The sequence below is a fragment of the Rousettus aegyptiacus genome, unplaced genomic scaffold (genome assembly GCF_014176215.1).
Source record: "Rousettus aegyptiacus isolate mRouAeg1 unplaced genomic scaffold, mRouAeg1.p scaffold_m13_p_12, whole genome shotgun sequence".
In the NCBI taxonomy this organism is placed as follows: Eukaryota; Metazoa; Chordata; class Mammalia; order Chiroptera; family Pteropodidae; genus Rousettus; species Rousettus aegyptiacus.
This window is the reverse complement of record NW_023416287.1, coordinates 86,326,635-86,352,367: the sequence shown is the minus strand read 5'-3', so window position 1 is coordinate 86,352,367 and position 25,733 is coordinate 86,326,635. Positions and strand designations below refer to the sequence as shown.

At 39.4% G+C, this 25,733-nt stretch overlaps 1 protein-coding gene across 1 annotated transcript; it reads right to left on the bottom strand.

The window, feature by feature from the left end:
• Positions 1 to 1,623: 1,623 nt before the first annotated feature.
• On the bottom strand, positions 1,624 to 24,719 carry SERPINB7 (serpin family B member 7). The gene is made up of 8 exons (XM_016118925.2): positions 24,680 to 24,719; positions 18,458 to 18,643; positions 15,105 to 15,155; positions 14,276 to 14,392; positions 9,868 to 9,985; positions 7,561 to 7,703; positions 4,906 to 5,052; positions 1,624 to 2,845 (listed from the first exon to the last, which is right to left on the bottom strand). Exons 2-8 carry the CDS (start codon positions 18,623 to 18,625, stop codon positions 2,447 to 2,449), a joined length of 1,143 nt encoding a protein of 380 aa, XP_015974411.1. The 5' UTR covers positions 18,626 to 18,643; positions 24,680 to 24,719; the 3' UTR covers positions 1,624 to 2,446.
• Positions 24,720 to 25,733: the final 1,014 nt, after the last annotated feature.

Genomic DNA, 25,733 nt, shown 5'->3' with positions numbered 1-25,733 from the left:
TTTCTCCAGGTAGGAGCTACGGCCATGACTTCCTCCAGGAAGCCTTCCTATCCTTAGAAACACCTACTGCATGTTTCCACAGCATCTCTGCCTCGTGCATAAAACGTATCCCCCCTGTGATGGCTCGTGAAAATTGTGATAGTTCCTTAGCTACCCTGTCAGTCAAACTCTTAGCGGCATTAACAGGTCTTGTCTGAAAAGGCACACTTCAAAAGACATCTTACATTTAAAAATAGATTGTTTTTCAAATATCCAGAAAATACTTTTGTCTTCTCTCCACACTTCCCTTTCCATCCTGCTCCCTTTCCTCTCCCTCGCAATGCACTGGGTATATTGAGGTATATTATTTGGATTTGTTTAAATTATAAGCCAACAATAAACCTCAATATTTATAAAAGATTTGTCACTTTAGTTTCACTAAAGCATTCTCATAATTCAGATATAACGGAGTTCTTGCTTTGATTCACAAAGCTATAGGCAAGGAATTGGAAGAAGAAAGAAGAAGTATCAAGAAATGTCCCAGGACACAGTGACATTCTGAAGGCCAGCTGGTCACCGGCTCCCTCTGGGGCTTTCTCTTCTTAAACGCGCTGCTGGTATCCACAGGGAAGATTAAGCTAATGACCGTTATTCAAGTCATGGATCGTTGCAAATTCTAGGTCTGTCTATAAGCATATAAATGAAACTTTAGCATCAGGAGATACTGCTTTTCTCTGTCGATGAGCAGGATCTGTCAGTGAAGGGGTGCAGAATGTGTTGGAGAGAAATTATAAAGGAGAGTTTATACTTAGGAGACTTTATTATTAAAAAAGCTACATTATTATTATTACATAAACTCTCAGAAAGCTTATTATTAAGAGAAAAATGCCAAATAAAATCACTTGAAAGTGGAAATGACCCAAACGTAATCATATAGTTTGAGTCCCACCAGAGACTTTCTGCCTTGCCCAGGGAACCCGGTCCGCAGGCAAGAGAGCCCACGCTTCCGCACTGCATGGCCGCCGTCAGGGCGTCAGCCCTGTGTCTCACCCCCATGTCTTTACCACCTAAGTTAAGAGGCAAGGAGTATGTTATTTTCAAATGGTAATAGGTGGGAACGAACTTAATCAGAAAAATCAGTTTCTCCCAAAAAGCATACCATTGCATAGCAGTTCAATGCAATCCCTGTAAAGGTCTCTGGAAGGCATCATAGTCATCTGAGGAGTGGTGGGTTAGTGATGGAATTATTTTGGTCAGAGGCTTTTCCACATCTTTCAAGTCATGTCATATCCACTCATTCATGCCACATTCACAGATTCCACCATATTTGTGGAAAATCGAGTGTCTTCCTGGCCTAGCGCTAATCACTACAGAGCCAAGTTACAAAGTTACGAGTAAGTTCAGTATGGTCTACTGAGTCTCAATTTATTCTTAATCTGTTTTGTAAAGATGCCTGTGGCTTACTATAAATATTCACATATGCTAATCCTTTCCCCTTATGAATTTATATCCTAGTGCTTCAAATTGGCTCATCAGCCTGTGAAAGTAGCTATAAAAGTAACTTTCATGTGTAATAAATTGACAACATTGAACAAAATCTGATTTATATTTTTAAAATATTCTTTCTTTTTCTCCCCTCGCTCCTTTAGCACAGAAAACAAGGGAAGAGCTGGTAGCCTCACAATTGGTCATAGAACAATCACACTGCACATCCACGTTTCATCTCTTTATTCTGACAAATAGAGAAAAAACTTGTAAACTACACACCATATGAAATAATGTACTGTAAATAACAACTGGCATCAGCTAAAAGGTATTTGATACTTGAAAAAACTATATACACATTAAGTCTTTATCAAGGAAAAGCCAAAACACATCCACTTGAAGTTATTAATGAAATATTTTGGTCGACCCCCCCAATCCAAAATCCATATTTTTTCACTTTTAGGTGAGACATTGATTTCACATTAGATGTGTTAAATTCGGCTCCAATGCCCTTCTCAGGTCAACAAGGAGAAGTTATTCCTTAGACTTATTCCTAACAGCTGGGCTTACTTCCTAGATCATTTAAGATAAAACTAGAATATCTGGGCTACCTATAGAGTTTCAGAAAAGATCCCTAGGACTGCTCCTACATTGTTGCTACCAATGGAGCACGCCACAAATCCCAGGTGCCATGTCCAGATCTGTGTGCACGTGGCTCTGGAGGAGACCGGAAGAAATGAGTGTGGGTAGAAGGACAATGAAATTAGAAATGGGTGAGGAGGATGGTGGTAGAGATGCTAAGAACAAGATCAGGAGAGTCAACCAGGTGTCTGAGAAGGGTCAAGTCACCAGCATCACCCGCTAACCAGTGTCGGAAGGAAGTAAATTAAAGGAAACACCACGGGCTTCCCATTAAACTCTAGCCACTCGCAGTGTCCCCTCAACGTTGCTGTGACTATCATGACAGAAACCGCCTGGATGTTCAAGGGCAAGAGACTTTGCCGCTGAACAAGATGATGTCATTCTTCCTGATGACGAACAGGAAAGGGTGGTCAGCCCTGAACACCGTCGATTCGGGGAGCAGCTTTTCTACGACGTTGCTCTCTGAGATGGCCGCCGCCTCCGTGCCGTCCTCGGTAACCTCTATGTATGACTTGTGCATCAGCTTCGACAGGTACAGACGACCTCCCGAAGCCATGCCGGAGAAATCTGCCCTGGCCTCAGCAAAGATGTCGTTCAGCCCGAGGGCTTTTAAATTGTGCTTGATTTCATAATTCCTCTCTATCTTGAACTGGGGAAGAAACACTTTGACATACTGAGCGCTCATTTTTCTTGGATTGGTCCATTTCATTAGATTCTGAAAGGTCAGTTTGTTTTCAATCTGTAAGAATATTTAAAAGGCAATTTAGAACCGTATGGTTAAGAAACAGATGAAACGAGGAATGCGAAGATGTATAGTTTTCCATAATTATCCTCTCCTGGATACTATATTTATGTGTAGGTGTGTGAATGAGTGCTGGAGACTTTAGAAATGGGACATGATTAAAACAAATAGTTCGAGTACTCTTTAATAAATCACATGTTTAATTTGTTTTGCTATGACAAGGTGTGACTTAATTGTATTTCAGGGCATTTCTGTTCTCTGCCCACGCATGAACACACCTAGCCAACATGGAACAATGGACAGGTGAAGGAATTAGGGAATCAGAGATCATCAGAAGGAGAAAGGAACTCAGCAGTCATTTAAAACAGTGTTTCCTGACCATTTCTTCATCACGAAAGAAAGAGAAAATGACAATGTTTGTGTAGCTTGCAGGAGTAAACCAACAGAACCCCAAATAACCTGAGGCAAGTAGCTCAGAGCTCCAGCCTCAAGGACTTCGGGGATCAGTGTCTCCCAGAACACTCAAGTCTGGGAGGCTTGGATTCGAATTGACTCTCTTACTCAACACATGGGATGACTGTAACTCAAGAGAGTCGGCGATGAGCTGAGGTGCACGGCCAGGAGCCCATGTCTCTGTCTTCATCACCACTGCTGCCTCAAATGGCTCACACATTAAATTCACCAACTCCTGAGAATGGTCAAAGATGATTCCGGACTTATAATGGAGAGACGTTTTATGCCCATCATTGACGAATCTTAGGTATGGGCATTTGTTCTCAAATTTAGGCTCACTGGGATCCTAAACAGAGTTTTCACAGATATTTAACCGTACCTGTATTCTTGTTGAGGATCTAAATTTACACAATCAAATTTAGTCTCATTTAAATGTTCTGTGTGTCGATTAGCCAGTTTGAGGTTAATCTGTAATAATCTTTTATTTTGAGTTAGAATTGTTTTCTCGTTTAGTCCACTGTGAAGCCAACTGCCTCCTTATTATTTAGTTACGTAGGACTCAATACATATGTAGACTTATACTAATCTGGTCCGCAATTAGAGCAGTCTATTACAGAAAAAGAAAATTCAGACAATACGTGTAAGAACAAATTTCTTTTGAGCTACCTGCCGCTTGTCCTATCTGAGCTACTTTTTCTGTCATTGCAGATTATTTGAATTAAAGTAATTGATGTGTGCAAAAATCTCATTGTTACAAAGATTATCAAGTGACTTATTTAATGAGTACCAATATTTTATATTTTCACACTTTAGATTTTAAAATGCCAACTTGGTGACATTTCGCTTGCTGTTCATGTCAAACGAGATAATATAAGTGAAGCGCAGAGCACATGGCCGGCTTGGCACATAGTAGGGCTCAACGAATAGTCCTTTTGATTGGAAGTACGGAAAAAGAAAATGAGATCCAGGCTTCTGGGACTGCAGGCTGCAGACTCAGGTGGCCAAAGTCACAGTGTGGGGAAGAGGACAGAGGGTTGAAAAAATATCAGGATCTGAGCGATAGCGATGACGTCTGGCTTCCATGGCCACCACTGTCTGTCCCCTGCTCTGTGCGGGTCTGTTGCTTTTGCTACATCAGTCACAGCAAAGTCTCTAACCTCTGTTTTCCCTAGACACACAGCAGCACAGAGTGAGACCACACATTTTAATTCTCAAAGGGCTAGGACTTCAAAACTCCATATCAGTCCTGCCTGAAGATACTTAGTCTGTCAACATTTCAATAATACATGAAAGACAGTTTTCATCGCCAAGGACAAAGAAGATCTAAACTCATGCCCTCTCTCCACCATAGCTGAGATTTGAGAGGGATCTGATTTTACAGTTTTTTAACTAAAATTATGCTCAACTTAGGTGAGGCAATCTCAACACCTATAACAATGCCTGGCACATAGTAGATACTCCTTAAACATTTGTCAAATGAATGGATAAGTGAGTAAGTCTCTAACATTCCAACAACTTGAAATCTTAGAGTTGATGGCTGAACACACAATTAACAGCATCCTAAAAGTCTTCCCCAGCAGTAAGAGGGGCAGTGGTTAACTTACCTGGGAGAGGTCATTCTCAGGCAGCAGGATGTACATGCTTATGTCGCCATGATATTTGAGTTGAAGAATTTGCATATTTGGGTCCTGAATGACAGACAAATTGAATTTTCGTTCTTGATACATCAGGGGGACTGGTTTCCCGGGACACTGAAAGTCAAGTCACAAAACATTTTAATAAGCCCACCTTATTTTACTTATTGACCAAGTGCGGTAAGAAGGATGTTTCAGTTTTTGTTCAGTTGATCTTGTGTTGTTTTTTTTTTCTGACATATTACCAATAATGATTACACTGGCACACATCTTAATGGTTAAAGCACAGACTTTAACTACCTGAGTTTAAAACTCCCAGGCTGTGTGGCCTTGGGCGAGTTACTTCTCTGTGCCTCTATTTCCTCCTCTGTTGAATGGGTAACAGTGGTCTCTACTGCGTATGATTATTGTAAGGATTATGAGAGTTATTGTATCTAGCACCAGGAACACTGCCTTGCACTTCGTGTTTTATCCGAAAATGTCTATATCATAGGTAATTAACAATTATTAAATAACGTTACAATTAAACAATCCACGCTATAAATTTTTGTGCTTATCAGAAGTAAAATACAGACTAGTCCCATAAAAGTTACGGAATTTAAGAATGAGGTCTTGTAAAAAGATTTTTTAATTCCTGCAAAACATTTGATTTTCCCTTAAATTAACCTGGGGGAAACACGGTAGCTTTAACCTTGAGGATACAGTTTGTAGACCTAGAAACACCACAGGGGTCTAATAAACCATCTTTTTCCTGAACGGTATCATGATTCTGCCAACCCGCCATCTTTCCTGTCTTAGAATATGTACAGAAAGTTCTTCGCGGGGGGAAGGGACAATCATTTGTGCTGGAACCAAGGGCCGTTCTCCCCCTGGAAAGGATGTCCTTTTTTTGACTGAGAGTTCGAACCTCAGAAAGAACACTCCTGGGGCCATGGAGGAAAACGGGTCCCTGGCTAGCGAGACAGATCCGCTGAACTAATCCCGGTACAAGCGGGGGCTGGCGCGTCACAGCCAGGATGTGGCATTTCCATATCAGCGCAAGGGAGGAGTGACACAGCTGAGCCATGATGGAAAAAGGCTGAAGCTAAGAGGTCACCTCACCAATTTTTAAAGTGATGGAACCAGAACTGACATCAATGATATAGATTTCGCAGCCTATGAACCAAAAATAAAAACCCACAAACCATGCAGGAGACAGGCATGGTGGATCTTCATTGAAAGGAATGAACCAACACGTGCAGTCTCCCGGGGGGGGGGGGCACTGAGGGAAAGAGTGGGGAGCGAGACCTCACTTCCAGACTTTGTTCTCACCACGCAGCCCCATCACTAACATTCTAGTACTTCCTAAGAGCCTTCCTGCTGCGACTGTACAGATAATGTCTCTCAAGACAGGCTGCATTTTCATTAGGATTTATTATATATTTTTTCATATACAAATTTCGAAATATTTCTACACCGCTCTCTTTGTTCCCATAGAGACAGACACCTGCATCGTAAACTTGCTTTGCAAGGCTCTCCTTAATGACCCTGCAGCCATGGACACCAGGCAGGGCTGGCTGCTGCTCTCCGTGCGGGCTGCAGGGGGCAGTCACTGCAGCCGGCCTAAGGGTCATGCTAGTGGCTGTTCGACTCGTCTCCTTCCTCTCACATGCCTCCCAGATACCTTCCTCCAGCCATACCTGTGGATGCAGCCCGCCTAGGTGGCCTTCCCTTCCCCGCCTCCTCACCCATCCAGGGATCTTTGATTTCTCTCAGCTTTCAGCCCTCCTGTGTCTTAAAATTCTGATGTGGGAAAATGCAGCAAGAACATTTCGATAGCATTTTCCACTTGATAAATAAAGCTAAGCTTAAAAATTAAACCTGAATTTCTCTACCTCAACATAGAAGATTGGACATTTGAACACTGGAGATGAGTTAATGGAATCACTTTAGTTCACTTATAGGGAGGTCTATAGTGGTTGACTTGCCTAAGACAAGAGGGCTTCTGTGAGGCAGAGCAAGGACCCCAATGCAGTGTTTCTGACTCAAAGGCCTTTGATGTTTCTACTATACTAAGATTATTGTGTACAAATTGGTTTAAAAAAAAAGAAACACAAGAATACGTTTTATAAAGATTGGTTAAGGTGGTTTATATCAAAAAATAATAAAGAAACAGATATAACCAATACTTGAAAATGCATAATTTTATTAAGCATAACTTTTTTCATTATAAAAGGAAACACATCTTTGCTTTGACTCAGGAAAAATTATTGATATTAGATGACTCTGACTGTGAACCCCACAGTGAGAATCACAAAAAAAATAAAACTTTCTTTCATATTTTATTCACATAAGCCGCTTACTAAACTATCTTAAAATAAATTCCTATTTTATTACTTTTCTCAGTTTCAAATACATTTTCAGAAATATCATTTTACAGGACACCTCCAGTTGTGTTCCATAACCCGCATTAGCAGGAAAATGGAAAGTTTATTTTATAGAACGTTGTTAATACAGTAGATTAAATGAGTAAAGAAATGATGAACCCAGCATGTGTCTACATAAATACCACAATTTCTGTAAAAAAAAAAAATAGTATTGGCAAAACAACAACAACAAACATCTAAGTTAAATAGATTTTTATACCTTGGGAGATTTGAAACGGCAATTTATGGTTTCTTTCTTGATGAAGGCTGACTCCCACTTGCCCTTGAAGTATACAGCATTCACCAGCAACATCACCGCGGATGAGCTTATGCTGTCTTCAGAAACGACGTTCTTGATTTTGCCTTTTGAAAAATAAATTAAGAAAAAAACCCATTAATTTAAATTTCATTTAAATTTTAATAATTTAAAGGTGAGATAAGGATATTTTTCTTATCCCATATAATATTAATAATAATATTAGTAGTCATCTGTGAGCAATTACTCTGTCCAGCACTTTCTAAACACTTTATGTGCAATTTCAATTTAATCCTCACAAAACCCCTGTGAGGCAAGCACTGTGATTGTTTCTGGTTCCTGCTAGAGACACTGTCGCGGAGAAGGTTAGGTAAGTTGTACAAAGTCACATGACGAGGAAACCTGGCAAAAGGATTCCCATCCAGGAGATCCTCTTCCTGCTCGTGGGCACCGAATTGCCTCTATCTCATAGATGAGGCCGCAGCGCTGCAAGTATAATTTAACCCATTCTGTTGAAAGATCTAAGTCCTCCCTTCCTTCCACATTCAAGAGATTTTGCTCAATGCTCTGCACTATTCTGGATACTCAGATCACAGCAGCAAAAGACATGGCCCATGCCGGCACTGGGTTCACACTTCAGAACAGGGTGGGCAACAACCACGTGCAGTTGTGGCATCCTGGTGTGACAGTCACACACTCGGTGTCCTGCGGGGATCACAGCTTAGACGCGCTCATCTCTGTCTGGGCCACCTGTTTGAGCGGAGGGCAAGCTGGGGGGACAAGAAGAGCTTATTTTAAAGCTGGGACTATTTATTCCAAGACATAGATGCCTGGAATAGCAAAGTGTATTTGGGAAACCCTAACTCGTTCCGATGTTGTAGAAAGAGCAAAGCTGGAGTGGTTGGAGGCCCAGGCCAAATAATGAAGAACTCTAAATGTCTGGGAAGAATTTTGGATTCTCCTGAAGGCAATGGAAACTTATTGTTCAGGATCCATTGGAAGACAAGAAAGGACATGGTCATGATGGATCAGATTTGCCTTTCAAAAGAATGGCTCTGGTAGAAGAGGATGAGGGGTATGATGCCACTTGGGGGGTTTGTTAGAACATTGGCAGAATTTGAAATGTTCCCCCAGATGAGTATTGAGTACATGTGCTTATCGAAATGAGAATACTTATATAGAGATTTGCATGAAAAGGGAAGGAACAGAAATGAATAACTGGTCTAAATAGGGAAAGGTATTAGTAATCTGATATCATCAAATACTAAACACTAAATAGCATCCATTCAGTTATTACAAAAGTAATTTCATTTTTTCTCGACTTATGAACAGCTTATTTGAAGTATGTAGTGGCTAATGATCAAAGTAACCTCCTAATGATGCAATGATGAATCGATGAACAGAAAGAAAATTGTGACACTGTATTCTTGTTCCCAGGACTAATTGTGTGCTATTGAATGTTTTCATTTAACAGTACAAAGCACATCTCATGTTTCTAACACAGTGCCAGACTCAGGAAATACGCATACACTGTTCAAAGCATAAATCGAGGCTAAGCCTTAGGTAAAGGAATGGTTAGCTTTGGAATTGGTTGATTACAAAACAGCAATGAATAGATTTCCTTATTTGTTTGTACTAAACCAAACATCAGCTATAATTCATTAGGTTTTGAAAGAGACTTACTAATAAAGAGAAGTACTTTTTCCTGAAGGTACTTCCTGTGCCACATGTATTATTTTGATAAATAAAAAGAATTCTTAAAGACAAACTATGCAACCTTCAGAAAAAGCAATGATATGAAAATATATTTCTCAGACAGTGAGATGTCATCAACAAGATTTTAACAAGATTCTTCAGTCCAAGAAAGAACAGTAAAATATCAGATTGATCTTTAGAATGAAAATAATGTCCTATAAACTACTCTTAGCCTTGCTCACTAACCAGGTATGAGATATTGAGGATAACTGAGTAAATTACCATGGCTCGTCACTAGGTCACGAAATGGCCATAATAAAATCTATTTGTCTCACATTATGTTCCAATCAAAAAATATAATGTAATAAACAAGACTTCTGTAAAGTATAAAGCACTATATTAAGATTGCTCGAAACTACTGCAGACAAACACGAAAGCAATTTTAAATAACAGCGATCATTACTTTGACTTAAGAGAATCTTATATGTGCAAAAGAGTCCTAGTTTTAAAGTGGACAGTTCTCAAGATTCATATATAACTGACAAATCTTGTAGATAAATTGGGTATCACACTCACCATTGGTCTCATTTTCGATCCATTTATTAATATCATATCTGGTTTCTCCTAAAGCATTTGTAAAATCAACAGATTCCACTTTGGCATTGTATAATTTTTTGGCGCACTCAATATAGTCCTATAAATATAAATAATACACATCTCTATAAATAATATACAGTTCTTGTATTTACAAATCACCGTTGACTAAACATGTAAGAAATAGATTCTTGAATTTGTCTTTTTATTCTCACTACCTTACTCGAAGTCTCACTCTTGCCTCAAAGATGAGGAAACATGGCTGGAAATATGAAAATACGTCTGAAAGGGAAGCTGGAGAACTCGAAATTGAATTTGCACAGCAAGCACATGGTTTAACTTAAATTTATCTGAAATGGACCGAGGAGACTAACAGAGATGACAGGTGATACCCACTCCCTTGGTTTTACCACTGCTTTCTCACCATAAATACTTCAACAGCTTCCTAGGTAGTCTACCTTGCTTATGTAATCCCCTTCCTACTGACCGCCCTTCAAGGCTGCTCGTGATAAAGCCCAAATGCCTGCACCTGGCCTGCAAGGCTCTGCTGATCTGCCCACCACCTCCTTCATTTCTAGCCACCTTCCCCTCACCCTCTGCTCTCTAGCCATCCCAACTACTGATAGCTCCTCAGAAGTGCCATGTGTCCTCACCCTGGAGGCTTGTTAACAGCATTCCTGCTACCTGGAATGTCCCATAGTTATGGTTACGCCTTACTCGTTTTCTAGTTCCAAGCATAGATGCCTCTCCTTGAAAGACGTCGTCTCTGGGCCCCTCTTGTGCCCTCTGACGGTTCGATCTCTTTCCTTTTCTGACCAGCTGTTATCATGCTGCATCTTACTTACATGTGAGATTTCCCGAGCCCCTCACAAGACAGTAAATCCCGTGAAGTCAGGGTCATATACACGATACTCATTATTGTATTCTCACCACCTAGTACATTGCCTTGCACATAATAGGTGATCAGGAGATATTAATTATTTTTCATAAAAAAAAATTGTGGCAATCTATCAATACAACAGCAATACAGCAAATATACACATATACATTTTGAGGGAAAATTTTCATAACTGGGGAAAACAAGATTCATTACAAATCATATGTATTGTCAGAAGGTATCCTGATCAATTTTATAGGATTTTCAACCTTAATAATGAAGATTGGTTAGTTATCCACTGTCTGCTTGCAGGATGAGGTTCCCTCTGTAATTTTTGTGTAATTTCTGTGAATAAGGCTCTTTTCATCTCCTGATTAGTCCATCTATTCATCCACCCACCCACTCTGACACTGGTTACAAAGAGTAGTTTTAAGAAGCAGTCCCTGGCCAGGGAAGTTCGTAAGTGTAAGGTGTCAACACTTTTAGGAAATTCTAGTATAGAGCTTTGGGTCATCAAGAATTTGCATTTGTGTGTGTCCATCTGTGTGTGTGTGTGTGTGTGTGTGTGTGTGTGTGTGTGATGCATATATTTGCTTAGTCCAGCTAGTATGTCTTGCCAATTTTCTTAAAGAACTGTTGCTTATGTCCCTTAACGGATACATGAAATGTAAATGACAAAGAATAAAACTATTGAGATTGACTGTCCATACGTCTATTGGCCACTTAAATATGTTCTTTTGTAAAAATGTCAATTCAAGATTTTCTGCTGAGCTCTTTGTGTTTTTCTTATTGTTTTTAAGGAGTTTTTGGTTTTGGATATCAGTGTTTTATTGCTTAAATGTACTGCAGTTATGTTCTGTCACTGTGGTTTGCCTTGGTACTTTCTTTATGATGTCCTTTAATGAAAATAAATTCTTACTTCTAATGCCATTTATCCAGTCTGCTTTATCCTATATGATTAGTGCTTTATGTATCCTAAAACAAAGATTAAAAAATCTTTGCTTATCCAAGGTTATAAGAATAATCTGTATTTATCTTCTAAACATTTTATTATTTCTCCATTCACATTTATATCTATGACCCACTTGGAACTGATTTTTTGTATATAGATAAGTGTCAAGGAAATGTTATAGAGAACTTCCTTGTCTTTCCTAGTGTTAGGACAAACACATTTGGTATTAACCAAGAATATTTTATGTAGCAAATGTCCTTCCTAGTTTGTAAGAATTTTGTTTTCTGCATCTATTGAATCGATATTAAGTTCTTTCTCCTTTAATTTCTCAATGTAGTGAATTGTATTTATTGGTTTTTGAATGGTAAGCCAAGATTGAATTCCTTACTCACCTCTGCATCCCCACCGTATCTTTCATGGCTCTTGGCACTTGGTCAGTGCCCAGGAAATGGTTGTCAAATATTGAATTTAAGTGGTACATTGGTGGCACTTTAGTTTTAGCTGCCACAGCAAAACTATGCATAATTTTCATTTTCAATACATATCGCAGATTCAAAATTACAAGTTAAACCATAAAGGTTTAGAGCCATAGAGACTATTTAGTATAATTCTCTCATTTTATCAATAAGGAAACTGAAGTCAGACATATCAACTGATTATTGAAGGACCCAGAGCAATAAAGGGACAGAGCTGGGACGCAGGTAAACTTGGCTCTTAAACCGGAGCCCTTTTCATTACAGCCTTTGAAAAAACGAATACGTGATTCGGTCATTACGGAGGCCCCGTGATTACATGTAGCCCTGCAGGGTTTCAGATTGGGAAAGAATACTCCTCTAGTAGTTCTCGTGTTCTTATTGGCCGTGGTCCTCTCTTCTTCCCACCAGAAGTCGGGCATTGCCCTCCACATTCAGTGGCCTGGGTGATGCTCTTCTCTGTGCTCTGCATCTTGGCAGTCACCTGGCTGAGTTGTTGAATGAAAGATTTTTGATCACGCGAGTTACTATAAGGAAAGGGGGCTAACTGATAGTTCCCCATTTTGTGACCAAGAAACAAGATTTCTGTTTTCCTTTTTTTAAATTAAAGAATAAATCGCTTTCGCTAATCGAAGCTCCATTACAGTATCGTGATGCTTAGGCTATGCTGCTCATTTCTCACTTTTGAAAATATCTAACGGTCATCAGGGTGTAGTGGAAAGAGCACTAGTTACATTTAAAACACGTGGATGAAGTCCGACGTTTGCATTCTACACGCTAACCTTCAGTTTCCCACACATTTAATGAAGATAAAGTGCACGGCTTTTGCAAGAATCAACTGCTTTATAAACTTCACCGCCAGCATCGTCAGCTTCCTCAAGTCACCGAACTCTCAGCATCTCCACTTTCCATGTCCTTGATCAGATCTCGCCCTTACCATGCTTCTGGGTACACTGCTCCACGCAAACACGGAGCGCCAGTACACGGAGCTCTGCTCTAAACAGCGGCGTGATGGCAGGCACGCCTACTCCCAATTTAAGAGGGCGAACGGTCACTCAGGGACACTGCAGTATGCGTGTTAATAGGGACACAAAATGTGAAGGTGAACATAGGAGGGAAAAGCCCCCTGTGATGCTCGTGCGGGATCCTTTCGGGAAGATTTATAAACAAAGTGGCCTAATGCTTCGTAATTGTCAGGATGCCAACGGATTTGGGAGTGGTTGGTGCTGGAAAGGAGCAAAGAATTTGAGTGGGTGACAGACAGGACACAATAATGGCTGGGCAGAACACAAAGAGCTGGAAAGATGCAAGGGAATATGAGCCCAGACTTTTATAGTTGAGATGGAAAATTAAAAGGAAGGAAAAAACTTTCCCAGAGAATTGTGGCCATTGTGTCTGTTCAAATAGCACTAACCAGCTTCTGGTTGTCATGGTGATGCATGGGTTGAGCTTCGCAGCATATAGAGTGCATTCTGGGTCTCATTGGTCTTTGGGTAAGCAGAATACTATGATGAATGAATTCGTAATACGAACAGCATAGAGTAACCCTAAAATTTAGTCTGCTGACCCCAGGAGAACCCATTCCCCACCTCTGTGTCAAGTCTGAGCTGGTCCTTTGCCATTGCTGGCCTTATCCGGATGTGCCTTTTACCAGAAACTCTTTCATAAACTGAAAGGATGAGTAAGTTAGCGTCGGAAGGAGAGAATAAAGGGCATAGCTGAGAAAAACAGGAGGTGAACTCAGCACTGGAGAGTCCCCAAATTATCCCAGCAGACACAGAGTTTACAGGAGAAAGGGACAGACTTTGTCCTCTGCTGCCTGTGGACAATCCTAATAGGCTTTCTGCTCTTCCCACCCCAATTACAGCTCCACGTCACTGCCAGGGGACAAATTCTCTTCTGTCTTGGAACTTTGAAAATGGGTAATGCTACTTTGAAGACACCTGGGAAGAGAATGAGTAGCAACGACAAAAAAGCAATCGCCTTGTATGGCTCAGTAGAATGATGCAAGCCTTTGTTCAGATGCTGGATGGAACAAGACTGAGATCAGAATAGCAATAACCTTCTAAGACAGGAGGCAGAACTTACCGGATGAATGTCAAACCCTTTTTCCACAAAAAGACCATTGGCAATGCTGAGATCGTAGTCCTTGTGGAATGCGTTTATGTTGGAGAGAACTCTTTTCAATTGAGATTGGATTCCTTGCTGTTATTAAAAAGATTTATAAAAGTTTATTCTTGGACTGCAAAGATATGCACACTCTTACATAGAACATAAAACATGCATAAAAGAATCGAAAAATAATAACATTGTAAAAGCAGCAAACAAGGCCACATACATCAATAATTTTTTACTCTTTCTCATAATAATGTCCGAGATCAAAATTAGTTAAAGGATTTACTAAAATAAATAAATAATTAAGGGTTTGCGTAGTGCCAGATGGATGCTAAGGTAAGAGAAGGATCACTTTATGGATCGTATAAATGTCTAACTTTTTAAAATTTAAAATAAAATTTTCAAAAAGAGAAAAAAGTTTAAAGCAATAAATAAATATCTTTCTTAATACATTATTTTAAAAAATTAACCTTAGAATAAAATTATTAACAGAAGATAATAAATTTGCCTCATATGTGTACTAAAGAACTTATTTTACAATTGTTAAGTTGTCTGTGAATATCAACGACAAAAGCGAAACATTTAATTCCACGCTATCTTGCCAAAATCCAGCCAACACGCAAGTAAAATATTGGTAAGTTGATCATTAACAAGTAAATTATCAAAAGTTGTACGTGAAGGTCTGATGAGATGTGTTCCTTCACCTTAAAAGGACAGACAGCAGCATTAAATATGTCGGCGAGACGGTCGTTTTCCTAAATTTAGTCTCATGGTCTCTTTTTCTAAAGGAACATGTTTTTACCTGAGCATTAGAGGAGTTTCCATGTCCTGAGACGGCATTGAAGTGAAGCACCTGCACACGGGGACAAGGACAGCAGTTAGCACGCCGCGCTGAGCAAGAAGGGGCCCGAGGAGGCGAAGCAGGGCTCGGAGACTTCAGTGCGTGTGTGCGTGTGTGCGTGCATGTATGTGTGCGTGTGTGCGTATGTGTGTGCTGTGTATATGTGTGTGTGTGCACGTGAGCGTGCGTGCATGTGTGTGTGTGCGTGCGTGTGTGTGTGCGTGCATGTATGCGTGCGTGTGTGCGTATGTGTGTGCTGTGTATGTGTGTGTGTGTACACGTGTGCATGTGTGCATGTGTGTGTGTGCGTGCATATAGGGCAGGAAAGAAACATGCAGCTACCCTGCTGACTTGGTTAAAACAGACGATTCCTTGGGGACAGGATCACAAACCGCAAGAGTTAATAAATCAATCAGTGGCTGCAAACGAAATGTGTTTATTTTAGTTTGCTCCTTCTCGGGAGTGATTTAATAATTTCTCACTGATTAAACCTGGACAAGGATGGAAAAGGGTCAAATAAAAAATAAAAACTTTGTTTAATCAAGTGGGACACAAGATTAGGGCCGACTACGTGGGCGCCGAGGCATTAAAGGGAGAAGTTTATTGACTCTAGGAAATCTGAAGTATGAAGCTAAATTGGGACTTCAGAGATATAATTCATGATCCTGTAATTATTTGAAATTAAGTAGTTTTAGGTTTGTCTTTTCCAGTATGGGTCTCACAACCTCATTATTCTAATAATTGTTACTATGCAGGCTTTGGGATAAGCTCTACAGGTATCTTATTCTACACTCAGATTAACACAGAAATAGGTAACATTACCCTGATTTTGGGGATGGGTTGCCATGCCATCTCTGTGCTAGTAATGGCAGATCTGCAATTCGAAATCAACTCTTGATTTTCTATTGCACTCTGTCTGGTCTAGAACACCTTATTGTCAGTAAGCAAAGATATTTGAGAGACGTCTAGAAGGATCTTTTAAAAAGGAAAAATTTAAAGGGATTTGGACTGGCCCAACTGTGACCATTTGAGCATCAGAAAAAAAAGTTGTTGATCTACGGTTATTCTTAAAAGGAACATAAAGGTAGATGTCATAAATTTTAACCCAATCGATTAGGAGTGGATTTATCTAAAATATACATGTGTGACCAACAGTGTCAAGTGTCAGGTATTGCAAAGAGACACTAATTGGGACAGGGTGGGCAGGGCTGAAAATGTATTTCCAAGAAGGTGTTTTGCAGAGGACTAAAAATCTGTACAAGTAAATTATGTGAATGTTTTTGTGTCTGTAGTTGCCATTTCTCTTGCGCATTTCTTATAGGTGGTTGAAATAGCACGAGTTATCAAAAGTCCTGACAGGTACTGACGGAGCAGTGACCATGACAGAAGAGACTCCAGCAGACTGGAGCTGTTTGGATTCACTGGGACCCCCGAGCGGCTGAGCCCGGTTCCTCCGGCTCCCGAGGGGCGAAGAGACACCAGCAGATGAATAAAGCAACAACCAGAGAATGTCCCTGTCCTGAAATTGCCCAATAAGAAACAACTGTGTCTTCTGTTGTGTTAAAGACCCGCTTTTTGTCACAGGTGCAGAGCCTAAACATCATTGTCTAACATACTGAATAGGAACAATCTTTAAGCTATTTTTTTTTAATTGGATATCAGCAAATCGGCCCCCTAGGTTTGCAGGTAAGGACGCCGAGGCCCACAAAGATAAACTCATTTTCCCAAGGCCAAAATTCGGATTTAATCTTCCAACTCCCAGACCAGCGTTCTGTTTCAATGATGCCAAGTGGCCTCATTTGGCTCTAAAATATTATGTATTTTTATTAATGAATGGATACATTCTTATTAGTTGCTAGACTTTTTCCAATGCCTTTATATATTTATTTATCAAAATATTAACTTCAAAATAACTGAGGCTTTGCGATAATGTTCTTTGGGTTTCATTTCCTTTTGGTAGTTTTCGGGCAAACGGTTCTCAACTGGGGGTTGATTCTGACCCCTGAGGGATACAAGGCAGTGGCTGGACACACGTTTGATTGTCACAACTGTGGTGAAGTGTGCCGATGGTGCCTCATGGGAAGAGCCCAGTGATGCTACTAAACATCCTACACACATTGCACAGAACAGCCCTTTAAAACAAAGAATTATCTGGCCCAAAACATCAGTAGGACTGTGGTTAAGAAACTCCGCTTTAAGAGATCACCCTGAGTTTGAATTGCAGCTCTACCATTACCAGCACAGAGATGGCATGGCCGCCCATGCATAAAATCAAGGTAATCTTACCTACTTCTGTGTTATTGTATCTAGTAAGATATCTGTGGAGCCTGACACGTGAAGTTCTGAGAGGTTGGCTGTTACTATCACCCCATTAAAATGATTTGCTCGCTGCACTGGGGTTGTGAATCACTCCAGCACTTGGAAAAATGGTATTCTTAGACTCTGCGGTTATCCCCAGCTACAAATATTGAAAGAGAGAAAGCTAGGGAGAGAAAAGAATTATTCCAGCTTAAATGATCTACACAAATAATCTTCGAAAAGTACTTAGGTGTCAAAGGTTACAACAGGACAAGCTTCCTCGTGTATTCATTCACGAACTAACATAGTGGAGGAATCGGTGGGCAGAAAGGGATGGCAATGGCCTCTACGTACTGTCTGGACCCATTGGCTTTTTTTGCTACTGAATTTCAATGACACATTCCTAAGAGAAAGGAGAAAAAGCGTGACCATTTCACTTTCCTGTGTGGCCTGGCTCAGGGCACTCTACAAGAGCATGTCAGCACTTTCTGAAGATGGTGGTGACAGTGGTGGTGGTGACAATGAACTATTATGTCATTTGTGCCCAGGTCACTACTGTTTAAACTAGGACCTCATTGGTACCTCCTCAGAGCTCTTCTTTCTCCTTCTTATCTACTCAAGCAGTGGTTCTCGAATTTTGTGTGCACCCGCAGAGTTTAATAAAACACAGTTCACTGGGCTGTAACCCCAGGGTGTGTGATTCAGTAGGTTAGTTGGGAGCCCAAGCCTTTGTATTTCTAGCAAGTTCTCCTCCAAGTAATGCTGACGCAGCTGGTCTGGGAAACACACTTCAAGAACCACAGCACTGAGGAACAGGGCCAAAGCTGCAGTTCTAGAACTATATCTGTTGTGTTCCAGCCAAGAAACACAATGCTGTGAGCTCCGTGCCCTCTTCACATCCAGAGCGGGGCTCACTGAGATGTCTTCGTTTACATGTGACTGTTGCAGTAAAATATCCTCTCAGGGACAAAAATTTGCCCTGAGGATTCATTGCAGAAGCCATAACCAGAACTGACCTTATCCATCTGAGAAGCAGCATTGTCCCGCGCTCCCAAGCGGATGATGGCCAGGGCGGTGAAGATACTCAGAGAGGAGAAGAAGATGTTGCCATCCGTATGATTGCTATCCAACTCTCGGAACAGGTTGAAGCAAAATTCTGCATTTTCTGTGGCAAGGGAGGCCATCGCGAAATGGAGTGCGGCCTAGAGAACAACGAGGAAATTAATATGATGGTTTTTATATTCTTTTACTTTTTCAATTCAAAGCTTCATGTCTTCGGCCTTGGACGTAACCATCGACTAACTCAGAACAAAAAGAAGAAGTTTCTTTGGTTCTGCATTCTTGTTTCCAACACTCTAAAACTATCTCCTCAGGCAACCTGGTGATAACACACACACACACATTTTTAAGACCAAACTATTTTATTCTCACAGTTAAATGAGGAGAAACAGCAAAACTTCTCCAAGAGTTCTGAGCATTTGTAGAGGCCTTTAAACACACACAGACACACACATGCACACCACACACACGTGCGCACACACATACCAACACACGTGCGCACACGCGCACACACACACACAAAGTGGAGAAGCTGTCCTTTTTACGTTTGCCATAAACTGAATTATGCATTGAAGCAATTTCTTCCATTCTTCTTCTGCGAAGCAAGGTGCTTCAGCAAACACAGCTCCCCAAGATTTGAATTCTAATCAAGCTCTCCCAGTCAATGTTATTGCTTTTAATATTGACAGTAGACAAAATGGAAAAATAGAGCTTCCTATCTTTATCTTTTTTCTCATTCTCTGTCTTTTCTCTCTTTTCTTGCCTCATTTCCTTATCACCTCTTCTCCTGCATTTCATCTCCTCTCCTTTCCACACATATCATTAGGAAATTTGTTTTGGCATATTGAGATGGCATGACGTAGGTTAAAATGGCCAAGAAAAACCATAAATCCTATCCCTCCCATTAACTTCACCCATGATAATCTCTTCCTTGGCACCAACTATTCCATGCATTTGGAACTTGAAAAAAATACACACACACACACACACACACACACACACACACTCATATATATCATAGTAAAAACAGAGCGATTAGAAAGAGGCAATTTATGACACCAGGCTAGAAGAGATGATCCAATGCTACTTCTTACTAACTGCATGACTTTGGGCCACTTGTGCATCTGCTCTGAGTTTTAGTTACTGTATCTGTAATATAAAGGTCTTACCCATCTCACACATGAGGTGTTGTTAATGTGAAACTGTTTTGTAAACTATAAAGGTCTAGACAAGTGAAAGAGAATATTATTATTGTCCCCTTCTTCCCTCTGGTCTCTTCTCTACTTCTAAGTAGGCTGATCAGAAAAATCAAAACAGTAAGTATGATTTTTTTAAAAATTATATTAAGAAAAGCAATCTGGAATACTGTAACAAGAAAAAGTTTCCCTTCTTCTTTTACTCTGGGAATTCTTAAAGGTAAGAATGGAAATTTAAGGGGACCAGTCAAGATGACCTAGAAGGTAGAGGCTGTGTTTACCTCCTCTCAGGACCAAAATTATTATGAAACTACAGAGCAACCAGCACGTGAAGTCACCTGAAGTCTGGTTGAACAGAAAAACTTCCCCTACAACTAGGGACAAAAATAAGAAGTCACCTCAAATCGGTAAAGGGGCGGAGAAGTGAAACCACCTGGTTGGCCCAGTCTCAAAACCACGTGTGGCGGTCACGAATCAGGAGAGTTATGCAGAGCCCCATCCCTTACCTGAGGAGCAAGAGGTCCCAACCCCACACTGGGCTCGCCAGTCCAGGGTTCCAGAACTGGGCAAAGAAAGAAGTCCCCACAACTGGTAGCTGTGAACACCAGTGGAGGTTGCTTCTGAGTGAGACAGAGGGCTCAGGGAAGCAGAAATCTTCCTTTCAAAGAGCCCATGTTCAAACTCACTTGCTGACAGAGTCACTCTGAGCTCCGGCGCTGGGGCAGCTGCTCAAGGAGAGCCAGGGACATACAGGGAGACACTGAGTCATCGAGCTTCAGGGCGAGGGCCGGAAGGGCAACGTTCATATTTTTTTTCACACTGATATTCTTTGGTGCAATGTTTATGTGTTTCTGCCTATGTTCTCATGTTTACACCCAGGATTGATTCTCACTTCTTCCTGATGTGGTATTTCTATCTTCAGAGGCCCTCGATAGTTCCATTTTCAAGTCCTAAGCAGACACATTTATGGGGCGTATTCTCAAATCGCCCCACATTTCTAACCGAAAATAGAGCAAACGTGCTCTTTGCCGTAAAATAAGCATTTTATAAGACAGGCTATCATCCTTGTTTTCAAAATCATCAGTAATTTTTAAATGATAACATGTGAAGATTTAACACACTGTTTCCTTAACTCCAGTGTAGCCTCTATACACATTCTTAGAGCGATCGTATATCCTAACTTTTTTAGGACCATCTTAACTTCAAATATTATGCATCCCTGGTCCTATAAGCATATTTATTCTTTTCAGACCATTTTATGATTACCACATTATGTATCATTAATATGCATACTACTTTCCAACACAAAGGTCCATCTCTTACCAGAGAACCTAAGGTATAATAGCAAATTTAGAATCCAGGATGAAAATGAGATTATCTTTAAATTCTTGATAATGTTTTTGAAACAGAGGGCTGCCCCCCACCGTGGAATTTTTCAGGAATCATTTTGGTATTTCTTTACAGCCTTTCTCCACAATACTCAAACCGATCCCAATACCATAATCAGGGTTGTCCCAGACTACGCAGATTAACATGGATACTCCAGATCATTCCCCTGAAGAGTCTGTGATATGATCTCCAATGATGTGACAGGTTCCAAGAATCGTGGATCCCGTTGCTAATAGTTATGTGACCTGGGTCAAGTCTTTAACATCTCTGAGCTTTTAAGTTTCGTCTTATTCAGTGAGATGATCAATTGAAAGGACAGAAAAACATGAGTCCTTCCACTCTTACCCCTGAAGGAGAGCCACACCACAGCATCAGGGCATTTGGGGCAGGAGACCAGGGCATGGGGTGGAAAAGGAAGACGGTCAGGAGGAGGGAGGGACATGTGGTTTGAAACCAGAATGTTCTAAAATTACCATTGTGTCGACTTCGTTGAGGTCACAAAAATTTAATGGCTCTCAAAATTAAAAGTGACATTAAAACAATTTTTCAATTTCTATTTTATCGAATAGGAGCTTTAGTTTTAAAAAAAAAATTGAGAAATGACTCTATAGAATCCCTGACCCATTGTAGATGGTCAACGAATTAAAGCTAGTACATTAATTATTCTCTAGAAAATGGTAATGATCTGTTCCGTCCTGAAAAGTAACAAACTAGACATTTCCAAAGCGAAATATGAGAAACCAATATTATGCACTTGGGAATTATAAGTGGTGAGAACGTCATTGAAGACAAGGCCATAAACGAGGCTGTAGGTCCAATTCTGCTACTTTCGATTCCCTATAGGTCTCACGCCTCGGTTATGTCTCCAGTGAGAAAATCATTTATATTCCCCACAGCCTTTATGCCAAGAAAGAATATCTGTGTTCGTTTAATAGCTGCGCAGAAAAAAAATTTTAATTGATTTCCTATAGAATGCAGTGAATGATACGGGTGGTGGTGAGGCCCTCAAACTTTTACATTTACATCTGAAAGGTAAATATTGCTTCTAAAATATAAAAACATAAGCTAGAAATTAGTGAGTATACAAGTAAATACATGAAATTGAAGCATAAAATGATTTTTGTGTTAAGAATAGTAAACATAAAAAGTCCCTTAATTTTAAGGAGAAATTGTGTGCTAGATTCTCTTGAAACAGTTCTCTAAACTTTATAGTGATTGCTGAAAATCATAGTAAATAAAATTAATCACTCTTTAAAAAGTAAGTTTCAATGCAAAATTTTTTAAAAATGCAAAATTGTAATAATCCTTTCCAACTATTTATGGTAAAAATTATATACCATGGAGGATTGTGGGTATATTTTAATATATTCGATATAATGTGGACTAGAATCTTTCAAATAAGACCTGAAAGATTTTACTTTATTTACTTTATTATTATTATTTTTTGGGGGGAGGAGGACCTGAAAGATTTTTAAATGACCCTGTTTGGGAACCTGCCTTGTTGGTCCATTGCGGTCTGGAAGCTACATGGTAGTATCATAACCCAAAGCACAAGAACATGCTTTTCGATACATTTTTCTTTGCTCAGGCTCCAATTTATCTTGTTGCTTTACAAAGCTGTTTTACTATTTTTACCCCCTGGAGTGAAAACACCTTTTCAAAATCATTCTTAAATCACTTTCTAAGTAAGAATCACAAATTTTAATTGTTTAATCTTTTAATCATCCTGGTGACTTTCCACAAAATTATAATCATATTAAGAGAAGAGAAGCTACGAAGGATCTCGTGTACGCAAGCAATCGAGTACATATTTTTGTCACTTCGGTAAGTTTTATGGCAGAGAAATCACACTAGAAAAATAATCATTACAGAGAAACATGAACGGAGACATTACTAAACCATTATGAATTCTCAGGTGATGGCTTTTAAAATGATAAACGGCATGAGATAATGTATCTTTAAGCATTCGTGTACAAACATGCACTTAGAAAATAAATACCAAAAGGTATGTTCACCTCACATAATTGACTTTATAATCTTTATGCAGGTGTAGTGTAGTTTCCAGAAATGAAAGCAAGATTCTTTTCTTCTCATCTGATATGAAGTCCGAATCCCACTGGCAAATAGACAACCACATTCGAGGTTGGCTTAATTGTTTTACACCCAGGTTTTCATCAGGTCACAGATAAATGAATATTAACTTGGTACCAAAACTGAGATATTTTTCTTTTTCCTATAATTACTTTTCACAGCAACTCTTTAAAATATAAACAAAACACTAATAAAAATAAACAAAATTCAAACAAGCCATCAATTCATACCTAATGATTTGGGTCCTAACTAAATAACTAAGGAAAAGTGAAAAGGAAAATAAATTACTTTAATCTACAGAAAAGATATCAGTATGATATTACCTTGTATGTCATCTTCTGGACATAGCAATGAAGGAAAATTATTTTCATATCTTAAGAACTTGGCTTTTGATTCACTTTTCATTTCACGAAAAATGTCCCTTATATAAATAATTTAGCTTAATAGATAGATATGTAATTAATTTATAATTTTCAAGTTAACACAATTTATGAAGGTTTTTAAACCTCAAACAGAAAACTTGAGGACCTAAAAATTCACGGAAGCCTAAAATCTATTTGCTTACTTATGGTATATTTTAATCTAAGAAATATTTTACCCCTTCCTTCCAGTTGTCAACCTACTATTTATGTCAAAACAAAAGAATAACTATGTTCTCACTAGAACATTTTTAAAGCCTAATAAAAAGGAAAAAAAACAATTTTTAAATAAATCATAAGGAAAACCAGGGACAAAACACATTCAATAAAACATAAACGTATAATGATATTATTTCATGGGCCCAACGTTATTATACTTAATTGATAAATTATGTGCCTTAAATATTTGGTCAAAATATTTTTTCTATACAAAAAAAAAATAATCGCATTTCATGGTACATTATTGAAAGGGGGAAAGAAAAAAAAGCCTCTTATATCTACCAAACCAAAATACACATATTGGAGGAAAACATGGAAAACTTCTATTGAACATGTTTAATTCTTATCCTTATCATATAAGTTAAATGTAATAATAGTTACTTCCCTACAGATGCATTTTTAAATCTTTCCATCTCTATTAAAAACGTCATCTCAAATTTTGATAAATCCCTAATCAGACAACACTTCATTGTGCGATTAACGGAGTCCAATACTAATCTCAAAAATTAGTATATTTTAACGCATAATGCCTTAAGTAAGAACACTGGAAATGTAGAATCTAGATTTTCCCAGACCGTCCCAAATGCTATTTTTTCCATCTGAAGATGGAACCAGAAGTGCTGAACTGGGCTCTGGTCCTCTGTCCAGGATGGTGCCTGCCATCCTCCCTGTGACACCAAGTAAGTCAGCCACAGACAAGCCACAAGACAGAGAAGCTGAGAACAGGACCAGGCAACGATTTTGATGTTTGATGAGTTTAGACTCTCAGATACAGAGAAGCAGCCATGATTCATTCATTTCTCCCTTTCTCTCTCATTCAAAGTGTCTGACCAGACTTTAAGTTGTGGGCTTCAGAAATATTTACCTTACTCTCTTCATAGAGGAAGTTAGCAGCCGGTTGGGTGAGTCTGAAAGAGTTCCTTGCATTACTCTGAAATATAAAGCCTCTGACTCAGACACTCCCTACTCCCTTCGTGATGGTCATGGTAGTTTTAAATAATGTCATTAAGATGGAATTCTGTTCAGGCCTTTTATAGAGCAAATTCAAAGTGGCTATGGGTAAAATACGAGCTACAGATTCAATTCAAAATAGTCCAAATAGAATATTTCTTTATTAAATCAGATTCCAGCACAACATTTTCTTTAATTTGATGTTAACATCCCATGATATTTTCATATAGTATATGTAGATACTCATACACTAAGATACAACCAGCATTTTTATATATGGCAAGGTATGCTTTTCAAATTCAGTCACCGATTTTGTTTATGGTCGTTCATTTGATTCCTCCTCCCCCTCCGACTCTGGTATCTAACAAGGAGGATGGCAGAGCCTCACCTTCAAGGTTTCATATTCTAGCATGTAAATTTCACTATCCTAGGGGAGCATCGGGGCGGCCCCCGGGGAGAGAGTGAGGGAGAAAGCTTGAGGAGCTGGGGGTCCCTGGATGCGAGGGAGGTAAGTGAGCTGGCTGTTCCAGGAGGAATAAGGTTTTACTTTACGTAGTGTTTCTTGTTTCTTTTTCTTTCTTTTTTTAATTTGACAATGGTCACAAGCTTTTCTTTTCTAATTTTTATTTTTCACGCAGAGTTGACATTCGCTATTATTTAATATTAGTACATGGTGTTTCTGACTTTACCTTATACATTATTCCTACAAGCAGTTCTCATCCGGCCTTCATGTTAATAGCATGTTTAATCCTAAAGTGGAATATCCCGGTCATTGGAAGTTCTCTAAGGTGAATAGCCTATTGGAGGGACAAACGCATCCTTCCATCATCAAGGGTCATGTCCCTCCCTCCATCAGAAGGATACTTAGGGAAAACGAAATAAGCAACAAAAATGAGAAAAAATTATAATTATTAACTCCAGAGAAAACAAAGTTTATACAATGAAGTGTATATCATACTATACAGTTC